General features: G+C 34.3%; 1 protein-coding gene across 7 annotated transcripts in view; it reads left to right on the top strand.

Annotated features, from left to right (window-relative positions):
* Positions 1 to 25,349, top strand: part of LRP1B (LDL receptor related protein 1B) — a 1,895,525-nt gene that overhangs the window by 1,325,821 nt on the left and 544,355 nt on the right. For all 7 annotated transcript variants that reach the window (XM_067025946.1, XM_067025948.1, XM_067025945.1 and 4 more), the window contains 3 exons: positions 845 to 985; positions 5,092 to 5,217; positions 6,274 to 6,405. In XM_067025946.1, the coding sequence (XP_066882047.1) occupies positions 845 to 985; positions 5,092 to 5,217; positions 6,274 to 6,405 (399 nt within the window). The remainder of the gene's footprint in view (positions 1 to 844; positions 986 to 5,091; positions 5,218 to 6,273; positions 6,406 to 25,349) is intronic.

The following is a 25,349-nucleotide window of genomic DNA, read 5'->3' as shown; positions in this document are numbered from 1 at the left end:
TATCACCTCACACCAGTTAGAATGGGCATAATCAGAAAATCTACAAACAACAAATGCTGGAGAGGGTGTGGGGAAAAGGGAACCCTCTTGCACTGTTGGTGGGAATGTAAATTGATACAGCCACTATGGAGAACAGTATGGAGGTTCCTCAAAAAACTAAAAATAGAATTACCATGTGATCCAGCAATCTCACTACTGGGCATATACCCAGAGAAAACCATAATTCAAAAAGACATATGCACCCAATGTTCATTGCAGCACTATTTACAGTAGCCAGGTCATGGAAGCAACTTAAATGCCCATCGATAGATGAATGGATAAAGAAGACGTGGTACATATATATAATGGAATATTACTCAGCCATAAAAAGGAATGGAATTGGGTCATTTGTTGAGATGTGGATGGATCTACAGATTGTCATACAGAGTGAAGTAAGTCAGAAAGAGAAAAACAAATATCGTATATTAACGCATGTATGTGGAACCTAGACAAATGGTACAGATGAACCGGTTTGCAGGACAGAAGTTGGACACCAAGGGGTAAAGCCACTGGGTGGGTGGGGATGGTAGTGTGATGAATTGTGTGATTGGGATTGACATTATACACTGATGTGTATAAAATTGATGACTAATAAGAGCCTGCTGTATAAAAAATAAATAAAATTAAATTTAAAAACTTTTTTTAAAAACATTAAAAAAAGTAAAAATGATTTTGTTCTTTCCCATAGAAACAGGGTTTGGGAATTTAACAAAAGAAATCAGGAAGCACTAGAGTTTAATTGTTCTTTTTTATTATTTAATAAGATGATTATCTTTTTCATAAAAAAAACTTTTCATTTTTATAGATAAGAAACTGTGGTGGGCAGACCAAAACTTAGCTCAGCTGGGAACCTGCAGCAAAAGAGATGGAAGAAACCCCACTGTTCTAAGAAATAAGACTTCTGGGGTCGTTCATATGAAAGTGTATGATAAAGAAGCACAGCAAGGTAAGTCACACGGTAATGCATTTGTGCCGCCTTTTGAATATATAATGTTCTCTTTTTTCATATTATTTTCTCAAGACAAAGATTGAAGTTCCCTATTTTTCTTCTAGTAAAAAAAGGGGGGGGTGGCAAATGCTGCTTAATACTGTAGAAGGAATGCCTTTAACATAAGGTATATAATGAGCTTTCAAAACATTAGCAAAGCTGCCCAAGGAATCTTAATTTGTCAGGTCTTCAAAGAGTTCTTATTCAGTTCTTGATTTGAAAGTATAAGAATAAGGAAAAAATCCCAGTAAAATATATTCAATGTATAATTATGCCCAGAAACAGAATGAACTAGGGGACTTCGAATGGACTGTGTTGATACAAGAATTTCATAACCAAAAGCACTACATTGTTTGGCTCTAAGCATTTTGCTTTTTTGTTTTTGTTTGTCCAAATGGTGTGCAGTGAAATGGAGTGAGAGAACTAACAGATGGTTTACATACGTGGACTTGTCACATTGCCCAAATGGCAATTAGATTAGAGATGCCAGCCAGTACAGCCCTACACCTGCTAGTCTTTTCTTCGTTTTTGGTTCATGATCCATGACATTAGCAGAACTCCCTTCCTAGAAAAAATGTTCTTCTATATTCTACTATCTTACTTAAATCTCTGCCATGAAATCCTTTTCTTCATATATTTTTCTGCTTAGGAAAAAAATATCAAGAAAACTTAAAAGGATTTTTATCTAAAGGGTTTGGGCATGTAGATCAAAGAAGATAAGAGTAGAGATAAGAATAGTGCAGAATTTATTGGAGATACCAATTGAGAGCCATTCCTGCACAGCCAGAGACAAAGTGAAGACCAGATTCATGGTTACCTTTTCTGAAAAAAGCATGGGTCAAATTTTGGTCTGGAATCCTTTCTTGCCAGGAGCAGCAGGAAATATTTCTTTTTCAGGAAAAAAATATTTTTAAGAGAAAAGAATTGCTTTGTAAAACCATTTAACTGATTACTGGGATCCATTCATGGTTGAGAAGACATTGACACCCAAACTCTTAGGCACAAAATTTGTACTTATTCTCTGAGATATATATATATATATCTCAGATATATATATATATATATATATATATATATATATATATATATATATAGTCATTGTCTATAATAATGAACGGGAGTGTTTTCACTAGGAATTATTTAATAGAAAATTTTCTGTATCAAAATAAATAATTTTACTGGCATTCAAGTCATGGAAAATAGACTATTTAACTGGGAATAAAATACTGGCACTCAATAAATAAAATACGGCACTTTTGTGGATTTCAATACAATCTGTTAAGTGTACAAACTTACAGTACTATGACAAACTTTAGTTCATAGTCTATACTGAATGAGATTATATCTGAAAATACACATTATAAAATACAAATTAGAGAGAGATTGTATTTCCAAACATTTTTTAAAAGATCTATATTTATTCTTTCAAAATGTGAACAAACACATACTTTGAAATTGTAAGTTAATATAATACATTGAATTTTTGTAGGTACAGTTACAATAGTTTCTTGGAAGAAAAATTGATTGTATTATGTTTATCTCACATTGTTCATTTTAACGAGATCCCCCTCATCTTTTAAGGATTTGATTCTATAGGTAGAGTTGTAGCTTCTATGCACTGTGAAAGTATTACCAAACTGACAGGGCCCTCTAACACTTAGAAATTTATGGTATAATATGACTAAGCTTAAAATGCAGTGAAAATACTGTTTTTACTGGAAGAATATGCTGATAAAAGCATCTGTATTAAAGACAGTCCCATTAACAGAATCACAGCAGGTAGCTTAAAAGCTTCATTAGTATGAAATATGAGCAATTTAGGACTATTTAAGGTGTTCCCATTACTACCACTTTGGATTTCAAAGTACAGTTAGCTACTTCATTTATCATTTTTGACACAGATCACTGGAGACCTGAGACTTCTCATTAGTCAAGTGGACTTTCTATTTCCACTAGAGAATTTAGGAATGAGGTTTGAACATCAATATCGTTACAAAATATTAAGCCAAACCAGTATTTCTAACCTGCTAGATATTCACTACCTAAATTACTATTTTAAAAATCTCTCTATATTTTTCTGACATCAAATCTATATTTAATAGGCAAAGATACTTATTAAAATAATGTTTTATTTTTTTGCCTTTTCTCTTTCACCATCATTTTCCCTTAGAGACTAAACAAATGATACATGGATTGTGTTATTGTTGTACAACATTAACATAGTTAATTTTATTATTTATAAAAAATAATTATTACTATTATGTTTAAAATGCACAGTCTCAGGATCTCCTTTTTCTTCTTTTTTCACGTATTTTGGATATTATCAAGGTTATGTAATGCCTCATTTTCTCTTGTTTTTATAAGTCAACTCTAATCCATTTTTCTTTACTTCTTCAATTCCCTTGTTTCCCCTACTCTCTGTTTGGTGTTTTTTCAAACTTTATAGACAAGTATCACTTGTCAATCTCTTCCCAGCTTTCCAGTCTTTAGTGGTAGCTAAAGTAAATTTATATCCAAATGTGTATCTGTATAGATTGGCATTGCATTAATGTACATTCACATGCTTTCTATAAAATGAAATATGTACATGGTCAGTGTGGAATTACTGTAGATACATAAATACAATTGTCTCATTATTAAAATAATCATAGAGCTGAAAATTCATCTTAGTATTATAAGTCAGCTTGGAAAAAAGGGAATAAATCAATGAATCTCTATTAGTTTATATATGAGATAAAGGTAATCATTTCAGAAGTTCAGGGCAACTCAAATCCTAGTATGTGGACCTACATAAGGGCAACTGCCAGGTATAAGAAATGAGCAGAGAATGTGGTAAATCTGTTGAGAAATCTCCCCAGTTGAGACTATTTCACACTTCAGAAATGACAGAACTTGTGAGTGGTTTGATTGAACAATTAAATCCCATCAGACTATCTTGAATTCAGGAGATTAGAAATAATGAACTGCATGGGTATTTTGAATTTTCCATAGAGCACTATTGATATATAGCTTTCATAATGCTTTGTAATTCTCATTGGATTTACTGTACTTCATATCAGAGTTTGAACATCCAGTAAATGGCATTGCATGCCCTAGAATAATAAAAATGTTGTAAAGTGGAGATATTTAATGAACTTGATGGATAAGATTGTAAATTACTTAACTTTATGTTACCAGCTTTAATTAGCACATTGGGCCTAGTAAATTTAATGGACCATCTTTATAGAATTCCGACCTTTGATTACCTAATATTTGTCATTGCTACCGCACAGGAATAAGGAAAATTAATATGCCAGTTAATTAGATAACTCTTATGGGTGTGTTTTAAATCTATTTTGGAAGAATTATGTTCCTTGGAATGGCAAATTGTAGTTCCTTGCTTTTAAAAAATAAATTATACATATATGTACCTCCTTACTTTCAATGGTATAATCTTTGAGTTGAGTCAGTAATATAAATTAACAACTATTTATTTGATACATTTGGATAAAGTATTCTTGAAAAGGAAATAACTGTAGAGTTGAAGTGAAATTTAGAAGTCAGAAAAAAGATTTCCTTGTTTCTGTGATCTTAAAATATTACAAAGATCTATGACCATATTCACGGCACACCAATTTCCTTTTGCTCTTATATAACTATGAATCCTCTCATGTATCTTACTTTACAAAAAAAGTATTTATTTATTGTAAATGTATTTTTATTGAGATATAATTGACAGATAATGTTGGTTAATATGTATAATGTGTTGATTTGATACTTTATATATGGCAATATGATTACCACCATAGTGCTGTCTGTTACATCACATAATTATCATTTTTTGTGTGTGTGGTGGGAACAATTAAGATCTAATCTCTTAGCAACTTTGAATTGTATTCAAATTGTATTCAAAGTTAAATTGATTCTATAAATTGAGTATAGTACTGTTGTCTGTAATATGAAACAACTGCATTTATAAATCAATAATAGAAATATTTCTTCAAATTACTGATATTGAATTATACTTTCTTTAGTTTTTTTTCATTTTTATGTTTCTTTTGTTTGTTTATTTTCCTACTTTACAGGCAGCAATTCCTGCCAACTAAATAATGGTGGATGTTCTCAGCTTTGTTTACCAACATCTGAAACTACAAGGACTTGCATGTGTACAGTTGGATATTATCTCCAAAAGAACCGCATGTCATGTCGAGGTATGAGGTTTTGAAAAATCTTAGTTCTGATGCATTTACTTCATCCATACAGATTTTAGGCAACCAAAGTCAGCTTTATCTGTGTCTATTGAGATTATAATATAATTTTTTATCCTTTATTTTGTTAGTGTGGTGTAACACATTGATTGGTTTATGGATATTGAACCATCCTTGCATCCCTGGCAGAAATAACATTTGATCATGATGTATGATCCTTTTAATGTACTGTTAAATCAGTTTGCTAATATTTGTTGAGGATTTTCACCTTTATGCTCATCAGTGATATTGACCTGTTGTTTTATTTTCTTGTGGCATCTTTGTCTGGTTTTGGAATTAGGGTGATGCTGTCCCCATAGAATGAATTTGGAGGTGTTCTTCCTCTTGAATTTTTTTGGACTAGTTTGAAAAGGATCCCAAGATCCCAAAAGTGGCTGCTGCCAGACTGTCCCTGGGGGGCTTCCCAATTGCCTCTTGCCTCTCCAGGAGGCTCTCCAAATCAGCAAGTGGATCTGACCCAGGCACCTTTCCAGCTATTGTCTCTGTTCTGGGACTTGGAATATGTGAGATTTTGTGTGCACTCTTTAAGAGAGAAGCCTCTGTTTCCAATATGTCTCTCCAAAACAAGTCCAGCTGACTTTCAAAGCCCAGCTTTCTGGGGGCTTGTCTTTCCAGTGCAGGATCCTTGGGCTGGGGAGCCCTGTGTGGGGCTCAGACCCCTCACTCCTCAGAGAGGACCTCTGTGGTTGTGACTTCTCTCCTGTTTGTGGGTCACTGACCTGGGGATGTGTTTGTGTCCTGACTAGACCATGTCTCTGCCCCTCCTAGCCATGTCACTGTGGCTCCTTCTTTATATCTGTAGGTGTGGAAAACCTTTTCTGCTAATCTTCAGATTGTTCTCATAAATAGTTGCTCTGTAAGTAGTTGTAATTTTGGCATGCCCATGGGAGAAGGTGAGTTTGAGGTCTTTCTACTTTGCCATCTTGATACCCACCTCCTGCTAATGGAATAATTTTAATGTTATATATTCATTTTGTTTTTGTTTCCTTTTAAATTTAGGTATAGAGTCATTTCTTATGTATTCTGTTCATGAAGGAATCAGGGGAATACCTCTGGAACCAAGTGACAAAATGGATGCCTTGATGCCTATATCAGGAACTTCATTTGCTGTGGGAATAGATTTCCATGCAGGTAAATAGCTTTTATTCATAATTTATGTATAATATTTTCACTTGATTTATTAAACATGATGGAAATATAACCTTTCCATCTGTACTCTGATAGTCAAGATGAGGAATAAGAAAGCAAATCAGAAATGAATTTTTAAACCTAACACAAATTGTTGTAAATATGTATTGTCTGAAAAAAATGAAGCAGAATTTTTCTAACATATAACATTTGAATTGCAAGTACATTAAAATGCCATGATTGGCATTTGGTTGCTTCATTTTTATTTCTATCTTTTTTAATCTTTCAAATGACACTTTTACTTTTATCCAACTATAAATATTAAAAATAAAGCATTTTGATTTATTATTTACTTAAACATAATCTTATTAAAGTATTTTCCAGGATGTGGTTATCTATTCTAATACAGGTAATAGCAAATGAAATCCAAATAATGGAAACAATTATAAATGCTAAACCATTCTATATAACTTTTGAATACAGTAGCTATCATTTCAGAGTCAGATTTTACCTTATCTTCTTGTTTTAGCAAACAGTGAAAGAAAGCAGATTGGACACTATCATTTTTTTGTGGCTAACACAAATGTGTAATTTGGGGGGAGTTCCCTGGTGGTCTAGTGGTTAGGATTCAGCACTTTCACAGCCATGGCCCAGGTTCAGTCCTTGGTTGGAAAACTGGGATTCCACAAACTGCATGGCAAGGCTAAAAAAAAAAAAAGAATTTGTGTGATTGGGAATTGATGGTAGAAACTGTTAAATTTATTGAAGGAAATAAATTTTTTGTTCTAATTGCTAAATTCAGATATAGCATAAGCATTGGGTATACTTCTTTCATTACTATTCATATTTATTATTCTACACTTGAAGGATTAAATTTATAAAAACAAATTTCTCCATCTCTCATCCAACTAAATCATCTGCTTCCTGAGTTAATGTTTTGGTGTTGAAGATGTACTGCATGTTCCCAGTATATTTTTTATATATGTAAAGACAATTTTATCAGATGTTAAAAAAATCATTCTTTGATCTATAATCTTTAAAAAAATCATTAAGCAGCAGCACATGGGCTTCTGGTAGTAAGCATATTATTTCCCTTGGCTCTAACACATTTTGTTCAATCACGTGTTAATGAATTTTTGGCTACAAATTAGTGAATTACTGGGGATTTTTAAAAATGGTTCAAAGATGACTTTTCTTAAGAAAATTATTTGCACCGAATATTTGGAATCACAAAGAGGCAAATTTCCTATGTTTTTTAAAATGGCTTTTTCCGAAAGGAAATATAGAACAAATATAGCATATTTTATTGAGCATTATGTAAATTTTGCCAAAATCAGTGTGATTTTTGATCAGACAAGGCTCTTTGATCCAACCTCATTTTTTGTGGAAGGCTCACTACCCTACCATGCATAATCCACCCTGCCTCTTATTCACGTACGTGTTATTCTGTAGAATTTTATTATATAGGATTTAATAGGTATAAAACTAAGAAAAACTTGAACTTCTTGAAAAGGGTGTATTTATATATGTGTATATATTTTTACTAAGTACACACAGTCCCTTGTTTTAGCCAGTATCACATAGCTGATTCTTTTGAAGACTCCATAATGATATTTGAAAGTAGTTGATAAATTTCCAAATATAAATATCAAATAAGCCATTTGGTCAAATGTCCTGATTAGATCATTTGTAAATCTCTTGTTCCTTAAGGGCAAACTGATTATTTGTATGAGTTGAATTCACTCTCCAAGGTTTGTATGTTGGCCCTGAAATTGTTAAGTTTCATATAATGTGCCATAAGAGCAGATAATTTTATTTGCAGAGAATAGTACTCTCCCTGTTTCTAAATCCTTCGTAATTACTAATATTTCATAACAAACATACTTTGTATCAAAATAGTTTTTCCATAGAGCAATTACTACTTATTAGTTAAAACTTTGTATTCTTCATATTATACCTGCCATATTTTAAAATTACATTCCTAGAAAGGAATTTTTTTTTGGAAAATCAATTTCTTCTAAATGCAAAAGGATATAGGCATATGGAATAGTCATGTGGAATTAGAATGTTTAAGAGTCTATTAAAATTTCTACTGTTAATCAGAAAATAGCAAGATAAAACTTGCTTTGAAATCTAACAGGGCCAGAGACCTAGGGGCCAGTAAAACATATGGTGGGAACTTTTGCAACAACTTGGATTCTAAAACCAGTTTAATCACTTACTAGTTCTATGACCTTGGATAAATTACTTAATTTTTCTGAGGCTCAGTTTCCTCACTTTTGGGGATATTTAGATCGATGTCTATAAATGTTTGGCACAGTGCTTGATATACATGAGTGCTCAGAGAATAGTAACAATACCTAATAATGGAAAGTAATAAATTGTAGAAATTAGCATGTGATATATATTTACACACATATTCTGCAAGCTATGTTTAAGCTCCCAGTTAGCAAAGATTTCGTTTTCTGTTCTTTGACTGATAGTAGTTTTTCTATTCAGTTATCTGCATAGAGTATAGTTGTTTCTTAACTTCTTGAGGACAGAAAGAGTACATTAGTAAATGCCTCTAGTGAAAGTGAACTTATTACTACTAATGATGATAATGAATAGTCTGTAGAGCGGATATTTAAAGATTAAATAACATCACCAGCTATTTGAAGTCATTAAATGTAAACCTAGGAGGCTAGCAGACAGTAAACCAACTGAAACACTAATGATGATGGTGGTGCTGGCAGTAGTATCAAGAGTTTTCAACCATGTCTCCATGTACATTTGTGCTTCCATCTACTATGCAGGCTGATCTTTTAATAATTGCATTTTATGAAAATGTAAGAGCATAAGAATGTCAGCAACTTGATTCATAATAGCATTGTAGACAACATACAAGCTCTGTGACTTGGTTGAATGAAGCTGCTTTAGGGAGGAAGGAAGGAAAATAACTGAGTTGCTCCAGAGAGATAGAGAAAATTTTTGATACATCACCCCCTATTATTTTTATCAAGACCTTTATAACCTGATTATAGGTTCTTCCTCTACTAGTTCCCTTTGCAGACATTCTATTTCCTCTTCTTTCATTAACTGCATTCACTTCAGGACATAATCTCTACTTTTAGGATCAATCAAAGGTAAGGATGACAAAATGAAAGAGCACAGTTGCCCCTTATTCTAAACATAATAAGGAAATTGTGTGAAGGGAGATCACTTGTTAAGTATAACTATCATAATTTATATAATACCAATTCACTACCACAATTCTCAGGGATAAATATATGCTCAAACCTGTACATTTCACAAGGATTAACAGATCTGAATCTTGCTGGGTTTTGGTTGTAATGAATTAAAGTTTTCTGCAGTGAAAGGATTTCTTTCACCAGATGAAGCAATTCTGGATACTATCCACAGAAGAAAGAAGACCCTGTGGCTCTTTTTAAATGTTCAAAGCATTCTTATCACTTCACTGGAAAAGTCCCATTCCACTGGAAAAAAAATACTAAGCTTTGAAAATCCTGGCCTTCTGGGTGATATTCCACCTGATGAATGAATGCTGCATTTGATGTTTTAAAAGATATATTTTAGTTAGCGGAAAAGCCTTCAAAATAAAGCTCACTGCTCCAGTTAGTAATGTGATCTCCAGTAAGTAATGCTCTACTCAGTTCCCGCACCCACACCTTGGGGGTATTTATGACTTTTTCACAATAATCACATAATAGGATATTACTTATCTAGAGGAAATTCTACTCAAGAGAATGGTGATTGGCTGAACTTTTCCAGCTTATATTCTTTTTTCATCTTTTATCTTTTTTGTTCAAATTGGAGTTATCCAACTCAATGTTAACAAATGTTGATTACTATCTGCTAGGAATAGTACATCACAGCTAAGTTGCTATGGGAGACAAAGATAAACTAGGAATAGTTTCTGAGGTAATGCATGAATGGATAATCTATGGGAATTTTTTTCTTTTTTAAAGAGATCATCAAAGTACCATTATTTGGATGTCATTGCTTTACACTCACTATGGGGAATTCTAATGCCTTTTTACAGCATCACACAGTGATCTGAAGACAATACAAAAACTGAAGGAACATTTAACATTATGCATCTGTTAAAATCCATAGAATGTAAAACGCTAGGACTCAATCCTAATGTAAACTATAGATCCTAATATAAACTATTGACATGTCAGTGTAGGTTCATTACTTGTAACAAATGTACCACTCTGGTATGAGATGTTGATAGTGGAGGAGGCTGTGAGTGTAGGAAAGGAAAGGGTATATGGGGACTACTGCTCAAATTTGCTGTGAATCTAAAACTGCTGTAAAAAATAGTCTATTGAAAAAAAAAAAAAAAACTGCAACAACCCTGAAGGAGAATATGTGACAAAATACTGTTGCCATATTTACATGGTTGAACATCACCTATTTACATGAAAGATTTTCTCCTCAATAGTTCTACAACATTTGCATATATCTTTAAATGTTAGAATTAGAAAGAACATTTGACACAATCTAGTGGCATTTCCTCATGTTACAGGTAAGGTAACTGGAACCCAGAGAGATAAAGGGCTGTATGGTAATGGAATGTCCTACTTTTAATTCTTTACACTATGCCATCTTGCTTTTGTAACTACTTAAACACAATTTTATTTAGACCATTGTTGGCATTACTTGATGAAACTATATTGCACTTCTGCAAATTTGTACTGGTAAAAGATCATGCTTTATTTTGATTTATGTACTGAATCATATTACTTTAAACCCATCTAATAATTGAATCAGGTGACACTCAAGTGAGAGTCTCTTTTTTATTATGCCTGGAGGCTTAGAAAAGAGCTGTTTACAATTTTTTTCTAATAACCACTCTGTCACCAACCAAGGCTGAAGAAGAATTATAGAAAGAATTCTTTTTATGTCAGTAACAGCAATAGCTTAAGAAATACAATACTGTTGCTTTGAGACATTTTTTCAATTTTATGGAAACCATTTCCTTGGCTACAAAGTGAATTTTTTGGGCTGGTTCACTTTCTGTTCTTGTGACAGTGAACGGATACTACTTTGTGTTGTCATTTCAAATTTGTTTCAAGACTATATTTTCAACTCATGAGAACAGTTTGTATGTATTTGTAGATGGTCAAGTCCAGTAAATCTTTCAGAATGTAAAGTATTAACTACCACAAGAAAACAAAAACTTTCCAACATCATGAGGAAACGAATATAACCACGCATAGAATAAGTCATTATAGGTCAAAAAAATTATTGGATATACTTCACATATCCTTTTTGGATAATGTCTGAACTCAAAACATAAAATACAAAGCAAAACAAAGCAAGCTTCTGTTAGGCATCTGGATTCCTCAATAGGTTACCTGAAACCAAAAGCTCTAGAAGATGCACAGCAATGACCTACTATCATGAAAACTTTGGTCAACTTATTTGGGATATATTATTCTCTCTGTTATTGAAAGAACCATGAAGTCTTTTGAAAATGAAAGGTCCCAACACCAGCTTTGTACTTATTCACATGAAGTACATCCACTCTGTTTGGGCACCTTTCTTTTTCTCTCTCCTGAGTCACTCTATTCTGCTACATTTCTTTCTAGCTGCTCAGGATTTTCAGCTCAGGAATCTCTTATACATTTATATCTGATACTCATGTCTTTCTCTACTCTTCTCCTTATCAAGATTGAGTTACCTAGAACCCTATTCTCAAAAGGCCTGGTTACACTTATTCATAGTAAATTATTAAGAGCTGCTAAGAGACTGACAAGTTATCTTACTAGTATGTTTGAATGAAGCATAGTATCTTAACCCAATCCTATAAATCCAACTAAAGCACCATTAAAGAAATGTGAAGAAAATATTTTTATGGATAGGTCAATCTTTTGTATGTTTTTCAAATTAGTTCATACTCTATTAGACAATAGATTGGTATCTATTTGTGGAAACTGGATATGCAAATGATAACATGGAGGTCTCCTTTAGCTTAGGTACATTGATACCATTAATATTGTAAAGTGTAACTTTAACCTTGAAAAAGTGTATTTCCCCTATTTTAAGAAAACCAAGGGCATACTAATTTATTTTTCTTTCTGATACCCTTTCTTTTGCACCTAATTGATTTTTGGACTGGTCATAAGGAATGGATCCATCTTTCTTTTTATCATTTGGTTTCATTCTTAGCCAGAGGCCATACATAGTAAGTGAATCCTTTGGGGGATTTGAAAGGAAAAAAGAACTAATTCTTTCTTTCTTTCTTTCTTTCTTTTTTTGCGTTACACGGGCCTCTCACTGTTGTGGCCTCTCCTATTGCGGAGCACAGGCTCCGGACGCGCAGGCTAAGTGGCCATGGCTCACAGGCCCAGCTGCTCCGCAGCATGTGGGATCTTCCCGGACCGGGGCACGAACCCGTGTCCCCTGCATCGGCAGGCGGATTCTCAACCACTGCGCCACCAAGGAAGCCCAAGAACTAATTATTTCTATAAATTTCTTATTACTTTTAGAACAGGGACTTGGCTAAAGTAGAAAGCCTAGAAATGGAACTGATCACCCACGAGTGGGTTAGGAAGAGGAGGTTTGGAAGAGGAAGAAATTAAAATAGCATCACAAAAACCCTTAATATTTATTAAGAACTTACTACATTACAGGAATAATATTTGGAAATTTTTATATATTTATGCAATTTAAATCATCAGAATAATCTGTTGAAGAAGATAGTATTTTTAACAATGAAGAAACTGGATTTGGGGATGAGATATGCATGCAGAGGACAGTTGCTTACTTTGGGATGCTCAAATTCTGCATTAAAGATTTGCATTCGGATTTTTGCCCTTGCAATTTACAAAAGCCATGAATTGAACAACCAATAGTGGAGTAATCAACATCAGATCCTTGATAATTTCATAGTGAGAATTTTAATTCTATGGTACTTATGATTGGGAAAGGTAATTGATAGGCAATATCAGCGCCCAGGGTTTGAGGGAATGATGATAATATGGTCAACAATTGTAGAAGTGCCCCTGCTAAACTTAGGGGCAGAAGATTAATGGTACAGCCTCATCTGAGAGAGAGTAATGATGATAATAATCATCATCGTCAAAAGGAGAATGAGAAGAAAGAGAAAATCATTTATCTCACTATGTTTATATTATTTAACTATTGCTATATAACAAATTACCAAAACTTAGCCACTTAAAGCAATGAATACTATCTTATAGCGTCTATGAGTTCCCTTAAGTCTCTCATGAGGCTGCCTTCAAGGTATTGGCCAGGTATGTGGTCTCATCATAAGGCTCAACTAGAGAGGATCTGCTTCCAAATTATCCATGTGGCTGATGGCAGGAATTATTTTCTTGAGTGTGTTTGACTGAGAGTCACAGCTCCTCACTGACTATTTATTTTAGTTTCTTGTCATGAGGTCCTCTCCACAGGGCATTTCAAAACATGACTGCAAGCTTCCCTTAGAGCTAATGAAAAAAGAGTGAGAAAGGGCACACAGGAACTGGAAGCCAGACCTTTTATAACCCAGTCTCAGAAGTGATATCTCATCATTTTAGTACATTCTGTTTATTAGAAGCTAGTTAGTAGGTCTAGCCCCCACTCAAAGGAAGGGATTACAGGAGGGAATGAATACCAGCTGGTGTGGAACATTGGTGGCCACGTTAGAGGCTGCTTATCACAATATTATAGATTTTTATTGATATTATCCCTATACAGTGGTGTCTAAGAGGTGAATTTTGATTGTCAGTTTGAATTATTAATGATGTTCTTTATGGACAGCTTCTGTATTCTGGTTTAAACCAAGTGAGGATGAATTAATGTAAAGAACCAGGATCATGGTCTTGAATCCATTTTTTATTAAACATTCATGATTTCACCATTAAGTATGTATAGTGTCAGCCGTTTTTTTGTAGATACATGTTATCAAATTAAGAAGATTCCTTTTTTTTTTAAATTAAGATGTTGGGGGGGGGGCTTCCCTGGTGGCGCAGTGGTTGAGAGTCCGCCTGTCGATGCAGGGGACACGGGTTCGTGCCCCGGTCCGGGAAGATCCCACATGAGCGGCTGGGCCCGTGAACTGTGGCCGCTGAGCCTGCGCGTCCGGAGCCTGCGCTCCGCAACGGGAGAGGCCGCAACAGTGAGAGGCCCACGTACCACAAAAAAAAAAAAAAAAAAAAAAAAAAAAAAAAAAAAAAAAGATGTTTGGGGTAGGAGTTTGTTAGTTAATTTATTTATTTTTGCTGTGTTGGGTCTTCGTTTCTGTGCGAGGGCTTTCTCTAGTTGTGGCAAGAGGGGGCCACTCTTCATCGCGGTGCGCCGGCCTCTCACTGTTGCCGCGTCTCTTGTTGCGGAGCACAGGCTCCAGATGCGCAGGCTCAGTAGTTGTGGCTCACGGGCCTAGTTGCTCCGCGGCATGTGGGATCCTCCCAGACCAAGGCTCGAACCCGTGTCCGCTGCATTGGCAGGCAGACTCTCAACCACTGTGCCACCAGGGAAGCCCTTGAAGCCGTTTTTAACTCTAATTAATAGTAAACCTTGGATACCTGGAGAAGTGCTCCATGTAAAGAAAAAAATAAAACCTAAGTAAACTGTCAAATGCTTTACAGATGGAGTGGGACAAAGCTGGGGTTTGAACTTATATATACATATATACACACATATATATATGTGTGTGTGTATGTGTGTGTATGTATATATATATTTCCCAAACCCTAGTTTTCTTTACACTACCATGCTAGGGTAAGATGAAAGTGAGGAAAGATTCCAGAATTATCCAAGAATGAATGAGTATTCAACAATAATAACAAATGTGTTATATAAGGCAAAGGCTCAGAGATATTGGACCATTCAGTGCATGGGGTTCAGAAAGTCAGGCTGGGGACAGGGGATAGTTGGTGGTCCTAGTACTAAGTATCTAACCTAGAAATTCTATGGCAGTGGTTCTCAACTGGGGATGATTATGTGCCCCAGATTACATCTGGCAATATCTGGAAACATTTTTCATTGTCACAACTGAAAGGGTGCTACTGCCGTCTACTGGGTAACGCCAGGGATGCTGCTAAACAATGCACAAGACAGATTACCACAACAAAGAATTATTCAGTCCCAAATGCTGATAGTGCCAAGGTAGAAAAATCTAACATGAATTTTCAATGATTTTGAAATGCACCTCTAGTTTAGTGACACTATCCTTGAAAGTAGCAGATCCAATGTCTTTTTCATTAGGGTACTATTTGTTATCCTGGTCATCTCATTCATTAGTACCTGGCTTTTAATATCATGAACTTGCCAAATTTACTTTTGACCAGGATTCCAGAAAAATTCTCCAACAAAAGCCAGCAACTCTCTCAAATCGACCTTTACAGTTTTTGACCAGTGTCTGGGGAAGTCTTCATGTAATATTAACTTACACTAAATCTTCTGACAGCTGTCTGGCACCAAAGCTTTATATGAAAACCTCTTCCAAAAAATTGCTTAAAGCTGTCTAGGTTTGCCTGGGGGATATAGAGGTGTGTAACACCAACAGAATTATGAGCGCAGTTACTTTCTTCTTGGCACCAATGCAGGCTCTGTTGACTGATGTTAACTATGCTTAGAATAAGTTCTGTTGTATCCAGTGTTCCTGTCTAGAGTTTTGTGTCCAGGAAGGGAGCTCCAAAATACTTGGCAACAGTTGACAGTTCTTTATGCTCACACACCATGGCGCACAGAGCAACTATGCAAATCTTCCAAGAATAGCACATTATCTCCTTTTGTTTGCTATGGGTAAAGCATTCTGTCAGTGTGTTCATTTAGGACTACATTGGGAAAAAAAAATCCTGATTTCATTAGTCTAGAATTTTATTTGTTTTATTTATTTATTATTTAATTTTACTGTAGATGGAAGGAGAGGAGTTAGATATAAATTATGTAGAAAAAAACTCAGATGGAACCAGAAGTGGAACTTGATTGTCAGTATATTAAATACTAGAATAGATTACTTACTGGTTATAAATCTCTGGCTCTGGAGTATTTTAAAGAGTTAAAACAAACCAACCACCTCTTCTGAATCATGATTTCTCTGGGTCTCTTCCAGCTTTTTGACTATTCAACTCCCACTATTAACAGCTTCAACAGTAACAACCTGTAGGCTATTTTTTAAAACCATCTATTTTCTTAGTCAACAGTCATTAAAACCTATATGAACAGAATCATAATTAGGTTTGCATAGTTTGAGCACAGAAAGTAGACTATTGTGAATCTATCCTTTTCTTCAGGGGAAAAACAAATGTTCACAGGACAGATTCTATTTATGTTGCTGCTTTCCTTACAAATTAAATATTAAGATACTAAAAAAAATTGATGATTCCACAGTAATTCAAGGTTCTAACTATATATGAAAAGCTATTTTCTCAATCCTGGATAAAAGAATTCAAAAATTTTATTTTGTTACTTATGAGACATTATTCTGGTTAGAAGGAAAAAGAGCTAAGATTTATTGGTGACTCTTATTAATACCCTTACTTAAAATGTGATGATAGCATTATGGTTGTTTCCATTTAATGTTTTCCATTAATACTATTTTAGTGATAAAGCAAGTGATATTTTTGAGCTTGGCTCAGATTTGAATTTATAGGTACAATAAAGGATTACAATGAGTATATTTGTATACTATTTGCAATGTTCATGTGAAACCCTATCAACTCAAAATAATGATGATTAAATAAAAGTAGATATCTGTCAGCTCAATCATCATTAAACATTATTAAAATAAGCTTGTGGAGTAATAGTCATTAGTTCAGCAATCATTTATTGATGGCAGATCTCAATTTTTAAATAAATAACTTTTTATTTATTAAAAATTCTTTATTAGAATTGTACATAATGGGAAATTTGGAAAATTAGGAAACATGAAACAAAGTTGAAGTAAAAATTACCGGTACTATTACTATACCAACAGCAATTATTAACATTTTGGAATATTAATATTCATGCTATGTTTTTAAAATACAAATAATCTTGCTATTGATAAAATTTTGTCCTAATCTTTTTCTATTTTAACATGAACACTTTGCTATGTAGTGATTAACAATCTGTAAATACTATTTTTAATACGGGTACATTATTTATCATGTGGATTACCATGATATTTTGACCTTTCCAATATTTTCGGACATTTTGATTGTTTCCAAATTTTGGCTGTAAATCTTTTCAAACATTTGTGATAATTCCTCAAAATACAATTGCTTTTTTAATCTTTTTATAACTAGCAGCTGTTTTGAGATATAATTCACCTACCATAGAATTAATATACTTAAAATGCGTAAGTCAGTGGTTTGGGGTATATTCACAGAGTTGTGCAACCATCACCACTATCTAACTTTAGAACATTTTCATCACTCTAAAGGGAAGCTCCATACCCATTAGTAATTCTCATGTTTCTCCTAACTTCCTAGCCCTAAGACAACCAGTAATCTACTTTCTTTCTCTATAGATTTGCCTATTCTGGACATTACAGGTAAATGGAATCATCTGGTAAACGGTCCTTTGTGATGGACTTCTTTCACTTGGCATAAAGTTCATCCATGTTGTAGCTTCAGTACTTAATTATTTTCTTGCCAAATAATATTATATTATATGGATATATGACATTTTATTTATCCATTCACTAGTCGATTGACATTTGAGTTGTTTCCACTTTTTTGACTATTAGGAATAAAACTGCCAGGAACATTCATATACACATTTTGGTGTGGATATTTGTTCTTTATTTCCCTAAGATGTATACCTAGAAATGAGCATGATGGGTCATATGGTAACTCTATGTTTAACCTTTTGGGGAAGTATCAGACTCTTTTCCAAAGTGGTTGAAAAATTTTGCATTCCCACAGCACTGTGTGAGGTGTTGAATTTTTCCACATCCTCACTAAGAATTGTTATTATCTTTTTTTTTAAATAGCCATTCCAATGGGAATGAAATGATATCTTATTGTGGCTTTGATTTGCATTTCCCTGATGCCTAATGATTTTGAGCATTGTTTGATGTGCTTATTCGTCATTTGTATATATTGAGAAGGAAATATCTATTCAGATTCTTTGCCCAATTTTTAAATTTTTTTTAATGTTGAACTCCTAGAGTTCTTTATTTATTCTAGATAAAATCCCTTATAAAGTATGTGATTTGCAAAAGTTATCTCCCATTCTATGCTTGTCTTTTCCCTTTTGATGTAGTGTGAAACACAAAAGTTTAAATTTTAATGAAGTCCAATTTATTCATTTTTAAAATTTTGTTGCTTGTGCCTTTGGTGTCCTATCTAAGAAACCATTACTTAATCCAAGGGTGCTATAATTTAATGCTATATTTCCTTTTAAGTGTTATGTTTTAGCTTTTATATTTAGGTCAATCCATTTTGACCTAATTTTCCTATATAGATGTGAATATATATGTGGACTTACATGCGGATATCCAGTTATCCCAGCATCATTTTTCGAAAAGGCTATTCTTTCCACTATTGAATTGTATTGACAATTTGTTGAAAATCAATTGGCTGTAAATGTGAGTGTTTATTTCTGGACTTTAAATTCAATTCCACTGACCTATAGATCTATCTTTATGAGTACCTATCGTCTTGATTACTGTAGCTTTGTAGTAGATTTTGAAATTTGAAGTGTGAGTCCTTCAACTTTGTTCTTCTTTTTCAAGGTTGTTTTGTCTATTCTTGGTCTCTTGCATTGCCATGTAAATTTCAGGCATGGAACCTGGACCTAATGCGGACATGTTTTAGGATTGGCTTGTCAATTTTGGCAAATAAACCAATTGAGATTTCAACAGGGATTGTGATGAACCTATAGAAAAAAACTGGGGAGTAGTGTGATCTTCTAGTACAGTAACATGTTACATCTTCCTATGTACTTGGTTCTTCCTTAATTTCTTTCAAAAATGATTTGCAGTTTTCAGTGTATAAGTTTTATACCTCTTTTGTTAACTTTATTCCTATTTCCTACTGAAAGCATTAAGTAGCTACTTAATTTTATTTTTTGGAATATTCATTGTAAGTGTATAGAAGTACAGTTGATTTTATATATATTGACCCCATATCCTGCAACCTTACTGAACTCTTTTATTAGTTGGAATAGGCTTTTGTAGTGGATTCCTTAGTATTTGCTATATACAAGATCATGCCATCTGCAAATACAGTGAGCATACTTCGTTTTAAATCTGGATGCCTTTTACTTCAACTTCTACTGTTTCTTCTTTCTATCTTTTTTCTCTCCTCTTCCTCTTCCTTCTCCTCTTTCTTCTTTTTTTGCCTAATTTGCCTGACTAAAATCTGTCGTATGCAGACATCCTTGTCTTGTTCTTGATCTTAAGGCAAAACCTCCAATATTTAGATATTAACTAACTATGTGATGTGAGCTGTTTTTTTATTAGTAGTATTTTGTAGATGCCCTTTATCAGATTGAAGATCTCTCTATTCCTATTTCATTGAATATTTTTATCATAAAGGAGTGCTGAATTTGGTTGAATGCTTTTTCTATCTATTGAGACGATCATGTAGCTTTTGTTATTTGTTCTGATTGTATGATGTACTACATTAATATATTTCCAGATGTTAAAGCTTTGATGTCTCTTTCCATGTTTTTGTCTGGGTAGCTAGTTGGCCTACAGTTTAGCTTGTTGCTTTCATAAGGTAAAACCTCCTCTTAGTTACTTACAACAAAAATCTTCATTGTTTTGGATAGCACGCTTAGAGTTGAACTTTTCCACACTCTGTGTCAAACAAAGTCAGTTGCTTTGGGGAGAGTCTTGGAGTTCTCTATTCTTATGGACTGCTTCTCATTCTGAGTAAAATCCGTGAGTCACTGATCCTGGCATTAGACAGGATGATAATTTCTGGCTTGTCTCTCTTGGCATGGAACTGCTCCAGCAACAAGGGGAAGTAGGGCAATCAAGATCCTAGTGTTCACAGCCTTCCTCTCCTGAGGCAGAACTTTCCCTCTACAGTTGGGGGCTGGGTCAGCCAGGGAACCCCTGAGCTTTCGCTGCATTCACCAGGAGTTTAATGTCTGCAACTTGGATTTGGAGGGCATGAGAAATGCTGGTGTCCTGCCTTGTCTGGTAAGACTCCTTATTAGGAGCCAAGGAGAAAAAGAACACCATCTTCTTATACATGTCTGCCCATAGTAGAGCTTCCATCCAGCTGAACTGATACAGTGAAGGGGGGGACTGTTCTTACCAAGATTTGGTAAATTTTCTTGAATAAATTTTTTCTTCATTTACCACATACCCTTTGGTCAATTTGAGAGATTTTAAACTTCTTTAAAAATAATTTTTACCATTTTTGCTTTTTTCCCTGGAGATTGGACCCACTATGCCCCTCATGCCAGCATTTTGAAAGTAGAATTCTTGACATTTAATATTCAAGTATGTATGAATCAGTGACATTGTCTGAACTCTGACAAAGCGTTGCCATAAATTTGTGCAAGAAATATGAGAACAAGTGGTTAAATCTTAAATAATTATTTTTTTAGAGACTGATGTCTCTACTGAAGTGAGACAAGATTTTGAAGTAGACTTTACTACAGTCATTAAATGAGTGCACAAAGATTATATAGTTGTTTAGCTACAGAAAAAAATAATAGCTGAAAATTAAACAAATTTTTTTTACACTTTTAAAATTTTATCTAAAACAAAAATGTTTCTGTGACTACATTATTCCAAAACTATAGCTAAAAAATGATTTGAGATATACATGACATTTTAGAAAAGGCAAAACTATGAAGACAGTGAAGGTATCAGTGATTAGGAGTGGGGAGAGGTGGAGGGAGGGATGAGTAGGTGGAACATAGAGAATTTTCAGGGTAGTGAAACTATTCAATGATGGTGGCATGTCATTATACATTTGTGCCACCCATAGAATATACAATACTAAGAGTGATTCCTAATATAAACTATGAACTTTGGGTTATAATGATGTGTCAATGGAGGCTCCTAAATTGTAATAATGTACCACTCTAGTGCGGGATTTTGATAGTGAGAGAGGCTGCGCATATGTGGAGACAGGTGACGTCTGGGAAATCTCTGAACCTTCCACTCAATTTTACTGTGAACCTAAAATTGCTCTAAAAACGTCTAATATAATAAAAAGATTTGATATTCTTTTATAACATACAATTATTCTGGAACAAATAAATAATGCATGTATAAATAAACATCACCCTTTATAGAATAAATACTAAAACATGGCATTTTAATGTTATGTTTTATAATAAGATTTAATAGAGTCCTATTCATTCAGTGGCTGTTTAGCGTTCTTGATTATAGAACACTTGTCTATTCAGATTAAGAGATGCTAACTGTAACAGCGCTCCTTCTGCTACTGTTGCTACTGTATATATCTCTTATATGAGCATTAGTTTATTCTGTTGTATTTTGTAATGATTTTCCTGAGACCCAATGGTGGTAGCAGCTTTAATGTTAGAAATATTCCAAAAAGGAAAATGAATCTCAGGGACAAGAGCAAAGGCAGCATAGTTTTAACATCTTTCTCCAAGTAGAAAATCTCTTTTCATTGACAAATTTGGAAAATCAATGTTTGATTTTATTCAGGGAAATGTTGTCTCCTCAAAATGGGATTTAAATATCATTCAGGTGTATATGGCAAGTATGTCAGGGGAAACTTGAAACCATGAGATCATGGCTCAGTTTCTTGGCATGAATTATACTTGAAGATTTTCTGGGGGGAAAATAGTTCTTAAGATATTATTTTTGTATTTACATCAACTGAGATATCAAGGAATGGAATACACATTTTGCATGGAATTTGAAGCTAAAATTATATTTCAAAATAAACCCAAAATCATGGTGGAAAAATTGAGAATAGTGGTCATCATCAAAAGGATTTTTGAACACTTATTCCTTTAACTTTAAAAACCAAGTTTCATTCATGTTGCTGTAGTCTACTTCTGTTTCCAGATATTTATTTTACGGAGATTTCACTTTCACATAATGTATGCCTAAAACATTATAACTGTGTAGGCAAATATTAGGTTTTTTTTTTGTTGTCGTTGTTGTTATCTTTTTATGTTCAGGTCACAGATGGGTGTGTGAGATGGTTCCTGTTTACTGGGAAACTATGCCCCATCCATAAGAGACATTTCAGGATACCCAAGAACTGCTTTTTTAAGGTTACTTAGATATCAAAGGTCTTTGCACATTTACAGTCACACTTTAGGGATGACTGAGAAATTCAATCTGGAAATTCCTTTTGTGTTGTGTCATTTTCCTTTTGTGTGAAATAATACAGTCCCATAACATGCAGACTTCAAAGGCAGGCCCGTATCACAATACCTATAAATTACAAGGCTGGGATTGGTAAATGATGTGACCTTGCAAGGACACTGGTAAAGTCTTTATTGAATTTGTTACAATATTGCTTCTGTCTTTTTTATGTTTTGACGTTTTGGCCACAAGGCATGTGGGATCTTAGCTCCCTGACCAGGGATTGGACCTGCACCCCCTGCATTGGAAGGCAAAGTCTTAACCACTGGACAGCCAGGGAAGTCCCCAATTTTAGCCTTTTCGGATTTAAAATTTTCAACTGGTAAAATGCAGATAAGTTTATGGCAAGAAATAAGGAACAGCTGGTGTCCATGCTTTGTTTAATAAACTTTCCCATACTAGAAAGCCACCTATTTACTGAAAGCAGTCATAAAACATTTTGCATATATAAATTGTGGTTTGTGAATACAGAATAATAATATCAAAATAACTCATTATGCATTAAAACAAATGTAAAAGTTGAAATCAGAATGGACTGGTTGATATTTTATACATCTGTTTATAGGTGGATTCCTTCCATTTGTCCTTAGTGGATTCTCCATGCCTTGTTTCACTGTACTCATATAACTGATCTATGTAATCTGCTAGATTTCCAGGCAGGTTAATTTTTGTTGTTAAAGACAGTTTCCCACTGGTAACATTGATTCTTACACTCCAGTCAGTATCAGATGGAACGTACAGTATCAGGATGGATGTACAAAAGAGCATTATACTTTTATGACTCTAAATTTTATATGGATTGCTAATGCACTGAAATATATATAGATAAATACTCCTAGGACTTTTATTTTTTAAATCTTAGCAATAGTAATGTGTTGACAACTCTTGATATCGCATCAGGTGTTCAAAATTTAAATGAGCCATGATGATAATTATGTTGTTAAACAGAAAGATTAAATGGCATGGAACAATCAACTTGCCCTATGTCCTGGAAATTACATCCTATAAAAATAGTCCTGCATTTGCAATTACACATAATCCATAATACTGAAAAATGTGGTAATTTGCTGATTTGGATGCTTTACACGCTTCCAGAATTACTTACTCTCTGAAGTTCTCTTCCATCCCAATGGGTTAACGTTATGCCAGCTGTCTTAGATCTCTTTCAAGCTATTCCTGTTTCCATTTAATCAGCAATTTACAAGACTTTCCAAGATAAAAGACTTTAGAGATTATCTAATCCTACCTGATTGTTTTTCATATAAGACAAAGGATTTGTTCCAAAATGGCCATCATGCTGACTAACTTCATGGAAACAGAGAGTACTAAGATGTACTAAGGAACTCTGTGCCAGCTCTAGCTGCTTGAGTTTTCCCATGTACATGAATAAGTGAGCTTCCTAGCATTCTGCCCACCCCAGCTGATGTCAAGCAGAGCAGAGACATCAGAGCAGGAAAAACTGCCCCTGCTGAGCCCTGCCCCTATTGCAGGTTCATAAGCAATACTGTTGCTTTCAGCCACTAAGTTTTGGAATGATCTGTTACACAGCCTTAGAAACTGGCACAGGCACAAGTCTCTTAAATAGCCTCATCCACCAGCAGGCAGACAACAGAGCAAGAAGAACTACAATTCTACAGCCTGTGGAATGACAACCACATTCACAGAAAGATAGACAAAATGAAAAGGCAGAGGACTTTGTACCAGATGAAGGAACAAGATAAAACCCAAGAACAACAACTACATGAAGTGGAGACAGGAAACCTTCCAGAAAAAGAATTCAGAATAATGATAGTGAAGATGATCCAGGACCTCGGAAAAAGAATGGAGGCAAAGATCAAGAAGATGCAAGAAATGTTTAACAAAGACCTGAAGAATTAAAGAACAAACAAACAGAGATGAACAGTACATTAACTGAAATGAAAACTACACTAGAAGGAATCAATAGCAGAATAACTGAAGCAGAAGAACGGATAAGTGACCTGGAAGACAGAATGGTGGAGTTCACTGCTGCAGAACAGAATAAAGAAAAACAAATGAAAAGAAATGAAGACAGCCTAAGAGACCTCTGGGACAATATTAAATGCAACAACATTGGCATTATAGGAGTCCCAGAGGAGAAGAGAGAGCGAAAGGACCCAGGAAAATATTTGAAGAGATTATAGTACAAGACGTCCCTATCATGGAAAAGGAAATAGCCACACAAATCCAGGAAGGGCAGAGAGTCCCATGCAGAATAAACCCAAGGAGAAACATGCCAAGACACATAGTAATCGAATTGACCAAAATTAAAGACAAAGAAAAATTATTGGAAGCAACAAGGGAAAAATGACAGATAATATACAAGGGAACTCCCATAAGGTTAACAGCAGATTTCTCAGCAGAAACTACAACCCAGAAGGGAGTGGTACAATATATTTAAAGTGTTGCAAGGGAAAAACCTACAACCAAGATTACTCTAGCTGGAAAGGATCTCATTCAGATTCAATGGAGAAATCAAGAGCTTTACAGACAAGCAAAAGCTAAGAGAATTCAGCACCACCAAACCAGCTCTACAACAAATGCTAAAGGAACTTCTCTAAGTGGGAAACATAAAAGGAGAAAAGAACCTACAACAACAAACCCATAACAATTAAGAAAATGGTAATAGAAACATATATATCAATAATTACCTTAAATATGAATGGATTAAATG

This window comes from Kogia breviceps, chromosome 2, assembly GCF_026419965.1.
Source record: "Kogia breviceps isolate mKogBre1 chromosome 2, mKogBre1 haplotype 1, whole genome shotgun sequence".
Lineage (NCBI taxonomy): Eukaryota > Metazoa > Chordata > Mammalia > Artiodactyla > Physeteridae > Kogia > Kogia breviceps.
Note: the sequence above shows the minus strand (reverse complement) of the source record. Positions and strands in the feature narration are given on the sequence as shown.